Source organism: Perna viridis, chromosome 6, assembly GCF_037379345.1.
Source record: "Perna viridis isolate PV_CMFRI_1.1 ecotype Kerala chromosome 6, ASM3737934v1, whole genome shotgun sequence".
NCBI classification, from domain to species: Eukaryota; Metazoa; Mollusca; class Bivalvia; order Mytilida; family Mytilidae; genus Perna; species Perna viridis.
Window position 1 is genome coordinate 9,390,404 of NC_142450.1, and position 9,112 is coordinate 9,399,515.

The following is a 9,112-nucleotide window of genomic DNA, read 5'->3' on the forward strand; positions in this document are numbered from 1 at the left end:
ATGTCAGTTATTGATATTAATAAGATTCATGTTATTTATTGGCAAAAGTGATAAGTAATAAAAGCGATAATTAGGTTATAAATACTCAACAAGAAAGTTTTAAAGATAACCTCCGGGTATATAGAATAAGTATTGCTAAATCAAAACAATTTTACATAATTCTTAAAGGCAAAAAGTATTATTCTTATTGACTTAAACTTCTTTAGGAAATAAAATACTTGTTGGGAAAGTTTTAATACGGATATTCAATATTTCGGATAATGTACACTTTGGCTTAAGGCACCTGACCAGTTCACTATTTAAGTTCGACGAAAGGCACTCTTGTCACTTAGCTGGTGACTAGAGTAAAGATGTGAACTATAAATTGAACTTCGTTAGTTTAAGGTGCTTACTCATTTCGAATGATTTTAATATGATTTATTTTGTTAAAACATTCATTTTTAAGATAAAAGTATTTCTTTAAATAAGCTAATTTAAACCAAGACAAAGCTGTATTTCACTCAGTTCTTTATATTTGGAAATAAGTACTTCAGAGAATAAAATACTGCTCAAAGTTTGAGTTAATGTTTGATTATGTTTAATGTTTAAAAGATAAATTGAATTATATATAATTTTTATTTTGTAACTTTATTCATTATTATTATTGTATATATTGACTTAGCTGTTGACAAGAGTAAAGATGTGAACTATAAATTGAACTTGGTTTGTTTAAGGTCCCTCCCGCCGAGTCCCTGTCCCTCGCAAAGTAACACCTGCGAAGCGAGTTCCCCAACAGTAAAGAAAATATGAAGTCGAGATAAACAGAAACAATAAAATAACGTAAATTCCCATGTAAGACCCCGAAACACAACATTGTAGATTGGTCAAGAGCTCGTGATATTTAGACTGCCCACAGGACAGGGGTAGTGACTAAGACAGCGATAATGACCGAGCAGCAGGCGAGGTCATTATCGCTGTCGCAGTCAATACCACTATCTTACGGACTATTGAGTACTTCTTGTATACCATTAAATTTTGGATTAAGATCTGACTTTCTACATATTTGGTTCTATGCTGTTGATGAGAGGTTACTCCTTGAAACACGTGTACAGCATATCGAAAGTTGCAATACATATGATTGGTATTTTTGTGTTTAGAACCTCTTTGCAACCCCATCCGACGGACACGCGATAGAAGTGATGCTTGAACATTTCGATAACAGTTATCAACAATAGCAGTTTGATCGTCAACGGATGATGTTAAGGGCCAATGAACTGCAATACTTAAGGAGGTAGACCTAGAGTAAGGGACATACATATATGTAACTATTGAAATTAGTGATATGTTATATTCAATTTCATCATAGCCTATCAAGCTTTCATTTGAAATAGAATGAAATAAATCAAAGTTACTTTGATGCTTAGATGAGATTGACATAAAATGCTTTACATAAACGTTCCAATGATTTGTAAGAGTTGTGTCTCTTCTCCTAGGTATACCTCCTTAACACCCAGTATTGGTTTGTTCACGCCAGAATTTTGACGACCACCAATTAAGATGTAATATCATATAATTTACCATGCCTTGGGTTGTTCATAAAGATAAATGTATGGATTTTTGATTTAACAATATACATGTACTTGATAATTGTAAATTAGTATGATCGATTCTGTTACATGTATAAACTTATACGTACAGTTCCTCGGTAAAAAAAAATAACTTTTCGCAATTGCTTCAAAAATAGGAGATGCGAAAAAAAATGTAATTTTATAGTCTTTTTAATGTCAATAGCTATCTCTATACGCAGGTATTGTTTTCTTGATTTAAACTTTACTAATTCACATAAATATTACCAATAGATCTCCTCGTTCTATTAATATTGTTAATTGGATTCTGCATTTGTAAAAAAAAATGACTTGTTAAAACTCAGACATTTTTATATACATCGTGTCAGAAACCAGAGTGCAGAGGGAATGTATTGAACAGAATAACAGAATAATATACATTCCACAATTGTCGTTGATCAGGAGTTTGATTGTATCAAGCTTCCGCGACTCTCAGAAAATTTAGGAAGGGAAAATCATTTTAACCAAGGAGACACTGAGCATGCGTACACCTACGTATCTAGGATATTGACAAAAGACTTGGGTAAACTTCCCATTGATTTCGTTCGATTATAGAAAAGTATTCACAAATTAATACTATAATTAGGCTCTTTTTATACGTCATGAATTGATTTTATATTTGGCCGATTTGGGAATTCGGGACAGAAGGGGATATAATAACTTGTTATAAGATGTGTTCTTCTTTAATCCCCCGTGCAGGTCCGGGTGTTAAAAGAATAGGCCTGCAGCAGCGCTAAGCTTGTCGTATAAGGCGACTAAATAGTGCTCAGAAACCTAGCCGGAGGCTAGGCGCTCTGCCCACAGAGCAACTGGGATGTGTGCCCCAGGTGTTGGAATGGGGTACCCCTGGCGTGTTACATGCTGGGGTTGTCAGGCTATAATACGGAAAACCTGACCGCAAACCATAGTGGTGCACCGTGTTGGGAAAGATGCCACGTTCCTCGCACGTTAAAGAACCCTGCTGTGGTATTCGATAGGAGTAGGAACCTTTGCGCTCCGCCACAGGAGGCTAACTTGCCCGACCTTACCCATCCCCCCCTTTTTCCAGTGGCAATCAAAATTTGTCGACCCTATTATCCTTGTGACCCATTCTTTCTTTTTTTCATTTCATGTTCATTGTCTGAATATAGCTGGAATATTGCTGCTCGGACGTTAAACCCCAACAAACAAACAAACATCTTCTTTAATCACAGAACGCGGAAAACTTTACGCTATATTGGTTGTATTAAACGGTGCTACTTTGAAAATTCCCGATTAAAATGTCGAATTTAGAGCAAATATATCGAAACTGCATTTTCAACGATTTTTGTTACTATTTTTTGTACCTTTCCATCATCTGATTTTTAACAAATTTGCAATTTAAGTAACACAATGTGCTTTTCCCTATTAAAATTTTGCCTTTTTAAAAAAGTTATAATATTGGCCTTACTAGTGGTTAATATCCTTACGGGATTATTTTAGATTCTGTAGCGCCTATTAGCTATTAACACTGCCAGACGCCGCTACCGATGGCGCCTATTTTTAAGATTTGCCCCGGAACGGTCGGTAACGATTGTATCAAGTAGGGAGCAGAATGTATCAGGCACTGGACTTACAATCATGAAGTGTGGGTTCGACTCCAACATGCACAGTTTCTCAATAGGTTTCCAGATAGTTACTTACGCTTACGTCTGTACCTTAGCTTAGATTTTACCGATTTTCCAACTTGGTAAATCGGCCTTTCCTACATACAAAGGGTTTGAAACCTGGCGACCGTAAGAGAAACTCGTCCTGTGCTTTCCATATGAATAGTGCTTTTTTTTTTGTTTGTTTGTTTTCAAGTGGCTCATTTAACATGAAATAAGAATAATAAATAAGTGAACATAATCGCATTTGAAAAGTAAGGGGACAAAATGCAAATGAAATATAAGTACAATACATAAAAATATAGAGAATGAGGCCCAAATTTTCGGACTTACGGCCTTCGTCAGAGGCAAAAAGTTCAAAATGTGAAGACTGTCATCCCAGACTGTAGAGACAAGGTGACCTTCAAATTGAATTTGTTTTCCAATTGGCCGTAAATATCGCAGTTAATTCTAAAGGTTTTGTTATTGCATGTGTGTTCACCCACGTTAAATAAAACATACATTACCGTTTGACATATATGTATATAACAGAAAAGAAACGTAGAAACGGCTTAAAACTATCATACATTTTCAAATGGAATAGTCAGACATATAATTCTCATTTCCGATTGCAAATAACGACAGTCAAAATTAAGCGTGCTAAACAGGTATTTCGTTTAGTTGTAATTCGTTTCTTTCTAAAAAGCAAGTTCCAGACGTCGGAAAGTACATGTACAGCGTCATAGAACGTTTAACATCACAAACAATTTGTCCATAGCAACGCCTAGCATTCGGAGAAGAAATGGAGCCGGATTCAGACGTTGATAAAGTAATGCCTAAATTTTACGAGCAGGTAAGGCTGTTCAAACATCTCAGTCGGGCAACAACTGGATACATTCATAGCATCAAAACCATGAAAGGTACACTTAAAACATTTAATGATACGATACTCCTTCTGTGTGACGAGAACTGGTTTCGTTATCAAATGTTCAGAGGTGTTTTGGAAGACAGTGAGAACCTATACCTTCTCCTGGAGGATGATATTACAAAACTTGGAAAAGAATTCCAACAGTTCGCAGACAGATTCAGCATTGTAATGGAAGCCAGAAAACTTTGGAAGGATGTCCAGAAAGGTTTAAGACATGTAAAGGACCAGGCTGATAAGGTTAATCACAGTAAACGTGCACCAACGGTCGAACGACAACATGCTATCCAAATGTTATCCATGAAAGAAAAAGAATGTGCAGAAATCGGTGACATGATTATTGGAAGAATAGAAATTCTACAAAAACATCAAAAACAATTTATTTGTGATTATTATGGGAAGTTTATAGCAGCACATTCAGCTTTTTGTAAAGACTGTTTAATGACCCAGAACCTTGTTAATGAATGCTTAAGAGAAATGCCAAAGTAAAAGATATTGGATTTGTAACAGAATATAGTATATTAGATTCGTGTAATGAAAGTACTAATAGCTTATTAATGTTTAGTTTGCTGCCCATTCAATAATTTTATTAATAATTAAGAACAATGTCATTTATCAGTATGAATCTCTTTCAAACTTGCCACTATTGTGTACTTGTTAACATGGTACCAAAATCTTGATCAACGAGAAAGTGACGTATGGAATATTCATATATTATGGGTGAAGCTAAAATAAAATGTTTTTTATCAATTTAGATCGAAGATCAGAACTGATACAGCAGTCGCCAGATCCTTAAGATTTGTAAAACCTGTAAGCATCTGAAATTATCTTATACTACCGCAGGAAAATAGTCCCACTGGCACACCCTATTAAAGTTCAAATGTAGATAGTTACACTAGTGTAGGTCCACTTTATAGGTATTTCTAATATGTCATATTTAATTCTATGCTATTCACGCCAATAAACAAACCCAATAAACAACTTTTACTGCGAACTAAATATGATGATTAAATTGGTTTGTATTAACAACGATCCAATTAAAAAATAGTTGACCTTTAACGGGCATAGTCCTTTTGCGCCAATTGGATATAAAATCGCACTTAAACTGCACCAAAAAATATTTTTCCGTGTACTCCTTTTCCGCCAGAAAGAGAGACTACCTTTCGCACCAAATACGAATAAAGAATATCAAAGAAGTAACAATCTAAAGTTAAATGATCATAAAATAAAGAAAATTAACTAAAAATGAATTAAAGAAAGAAACATAAAAAATACATATATATTTAAAAATGTATCCTGAATAAAAAAAACAAATATAAATTATTTATTATAATTATTCATTACTTTTATTTTTATTTTAATTTGATTGTAATCATTTGTTTTTCAATTTTCAACATTAAATTTTAAAATTAACAAAAAAGAAAGGAGAAATAACTGGATAACTTATATGTAAATGGTTTAATAGTTCTCCTATTTCATAATGGATAAAGTATTGCTTGTCCGTCCGTCTGTCGCTAACATGTGCCATAGCTGATTAAAAAAGAAGGCCAAATTCACTGGTTTACGGATGTAAATTTGTAATGCAGTCATTTAGATTGACTTAAAATATAAGATAAACAGCCAATGCATTATAAAGATATTTCAAAAAATGGCGAATAAAATACAATAACCACACCACGCATCTAATGTAGCACAAATATAAATTAACTTGTATTCTGAGGAAAAGGATCATGAATTTATTTGCGTAATTTAACTATGAAAATCGAAAAGTAAAGTGGCGCAAAAGTAAACATCTCTAACATCACCAGTACCTGTTTATTTCAGAATCTATGCATTTACCATGATAAACAAATCGTTCTTTATTTTATATTCAATATGTCGCCTACAAATACAATACTCTTAGAGCATAATAAACCATTTGATGTTTATCTAGAAATACAAACCCTGCGAGATTATAAATAGTCATCGCTAATAGAAATGAAAAAGAGCAATGCTGAGTGTCAATTGGAAAGGATGTCTTTCAGAAATTCCATGCAGGGGGCATTGGTTTCGATCAAGAAACTTATATAAAGAAAGATGATCCCAGGGCAGGCAAGGACTACACTCCCTGTTCCAGGCTAATATTTGTCGCTCATTTGTTTGCTAAACTTTTAACAAAAAGGTATCATAACCCCCGAAACCACCCTGACCTACCACCCACTGTATCGTGTATTTTTATTACGGTTAACGCCTCGTGACATCGGAAGCCCGGAGATGACAAATAAAAATGAAACTTTGCTTATAGACGATGGCATAGGAATTTCGATAATGCATTTCTAAGGAATGGTATTAGTGGTCTTGTAATATTGCTTTTTGATGTGATAAATCTACTTGGCTATTTGGCCATGTGTTATAATGATAGAGTTTTAGGTGCTTCACGGCCGTAGAAGTGCATGGCGAGTGTTTCCTGCACCAGACATGATTTTTAAAATTGTATTCGAAGATTTTTGTGTTTATGTTAATGTACGTGGAACTAGGTGGCCAGAAACTAAGCGCTTTTATATGACACACAGGTGTCTGTGCAATAACTGGATACATAGCTTAACTACTGAGAACTGTGGCTAATTGAGAGGGACATGTATCTAAGGGTATTGTTTATTTCCATGATTGTGGCTTAAGATTGAATTATTTAACAGACAGTTTCGACCTGAAGATTTTTAAATTGAATTTCGAATTAAAAATTTAGAAACTGGGAAAGGCCAACCAGTCAATAGTTCAATTATGTAGTATGTTGGATGTTTTGTATTAATTCATCTAGGTGCTCCATGTAAACCATCATCGAACCTGAATATTTCGCAAACTGGTGCATTGCATCCTACGATGCATCGCGAATTTTGTTGTGTGTTTATTAAATGTCCTTCGTAATCAGAATGGCGAATTTAAAAATAAATCAGAGTTCAATATTAACCTTTTACAACAATAAAGATACGTTTGAATTCTATTCATGTACTTTCCTTTTATCTCTGCTTTATCTCATATTTTTTGCAATATGACGATTATTTGAGAGGTAAATATTCAAGCGATCGATATAAATTAATTCAGTACATGAGTACTTTGATTTTTCAATATTATGAATGAAAATTCTTATTTATAAGTAATATCTTTACTTTACAGATGTTCATGATTAAATCAGTACCGATTTACAAACTATTAGATTCGTTATTGTCATCGATCTATATTAATATTTTCATTCTCCAGTTACCACATTAGGTACAGAGAAAAATACATGGAAAAAATATATAAACATGAAAATGAATGTAATGTACAAAGGTCCAGAAAAATGTTTCCAGTTGAAATTACAATATTAGATAATCGAATAACATGTTGACTACCCAGGGGATTTTGATTTTGTGTAGATGCAAATTGAATTTTATACAAGTTATCAGGATATATTAGACACTGGCTAATCTCTTTACTACGTATACAATAAACTGTCTTCTGATCTTAGACTAATACATGTACATACATGTACATGTAAGTACTTTGAACTTTGTCACTATTCCTATTTGTCATCATGTCAACAGTAAATTAAACTTACCCTCTACCAAAACGTTAGTTACTTCGAAAATATTTTAGACAATATCATTATGCAAAAATACTTTCTAAAACTATCTATATGATAAGCAACAATAAAGGAGATTCTACAAATTTTAACACCGACCTGATGAAATTAAATCGAGAATTTAGAACTTTTTAAAATGTCTTTTCTTGGTTGATTTACTTAACTACAATCTCGAAAGAAAATATTTATTTGAATATTATTGGGAAATGTGTCTAAAAAAAATATCTAGAGGATTACATTGGAGTGACAATTCCATGCCATTTATCTACAAATTTAATATTTTTAAACATTTATTTTCCTATCACCGGATATATATACATGTCATCTCATTTAGTTTATATTATCTGTATTGATTTTTGCTACTTGCACTCGTCCGTGTAGTGTAAGAAGTATTTGCGACTAGAGGCTGAACAAACATCAATCAAATTTCTTTGTGTTTCGTTTTGTTTCGCTTTGCATTTAATTATTTATTAATTTATTACATTGTAATAACATTTCCAATAACGTTACAAAAAAAACATTATAAGATCATTATACAAAATCTCTGGCATATTCTGTTATTTTCAGATATGTACTTAAAAGCAACCGACGGAATATTTTATTTGTTTGTTTTGTTTTTGTTTGTCTGTTGGTTTTGATTTGTTTTGTTAAAGTTTTTTTTATTATTATATTCAGTTAAAAACTCATAAGAGTTAATATCATGTATTATACATGTACAAATGTAAAATGTTCCGAATTTAAATAAAGCGTTCGTGTACCTATACGAATTCGACCACTAAGTCCACAGGTACAACATCTTTGCACTTATGTACACATCATAAAGCATATTAAACTGCCAATATATTTATGCAAATGATGAACACGTGCAATACTTGGCGTTCTCAATATTGACAGGTACATTGTAGAATCCCGAAATCATAGGAGCATGGTACCAGAATGATATATACATGTTATAAACAAAATCTACTTGACTGTACAATACCACTTTCTAAATCTTTTTCAATAAAGTACAATATGAAAAGAGTATCTAATTTCTTACCTTAAGCACACCTGATGCCCGTATGTAAACAAACTTTGTATAGTGTTCGATATCTTTAAATAAATCATATACGAGTGCGTCGTCACCCATGATAATCCAAGCAAGGACTTGATCATTGTTATTTAAAGGTCTTTTAGGAAAGAATAGATAGTTAGATAGTTACTATTTTGTTTCTATTTGGTCTATTGCTTAAAAACTAGAATAACGATAAAAGTAAACTATACTTATTTGTTTAATGTCTGTTTTAAAAGTTCCTGTAATAAATTAAATGAATAAAAGTCGGCTATTACTAATCCATTAATTTTAAAAACGTCTTAGCCCCTACCAACGGATCAACAA

The 9,112-nt window shown here is 32.9% G+C and overlaps 2 protein-coding genes across 4 annotated transcripts in view; one reads left to right on the top strand and one right to left on the bottom strand.

Moving 5' to 3' along the window:
• LOC148613558 (copine-3-like) overlaps positions 1-8,899 on the bottom strand; it is a 33,948-nt gene extending 25,049 nt beyond the window's left edge. For all 3 annotated transcript variants that reach the window (XM_088586941.1, XM_088586940.1, XM_088586939.1), the window contains exon 1: positions 8,774-8,899. The gene's annotated coding sequence lies outside the window, so the exon portion shown is untranslated. The remainder of the gene's footprint in view (positions 1-8,773) is intronic.
• On the top strand, positions 3,977-4,883 carry LOC148613559 (uncharacterized). Its single transcript, XM_088586118.1, has one exon. The coding sequence runs from the start codon at positions 4,011-4,013 to the stop codon at positions 4,620-4,622; it is 612 nt and encodes a 203-aa protein (XP_088442244.1). The 5' UTR covers positions 3,977-4,010; the 3' UTR covers positions 4,623-4,883.
• Positions 8,900-9,112: the final 213 nt, after the last annotated feature.

Coding starts and splice junctions, on each gene's coding strand:
- LOC148613559 (XM_088586118.1), top strand. CDS start 4,011: ATGGAGCCGGATTCAGACGTTGATAAAGTAATGCCTAAATTTTACGAG.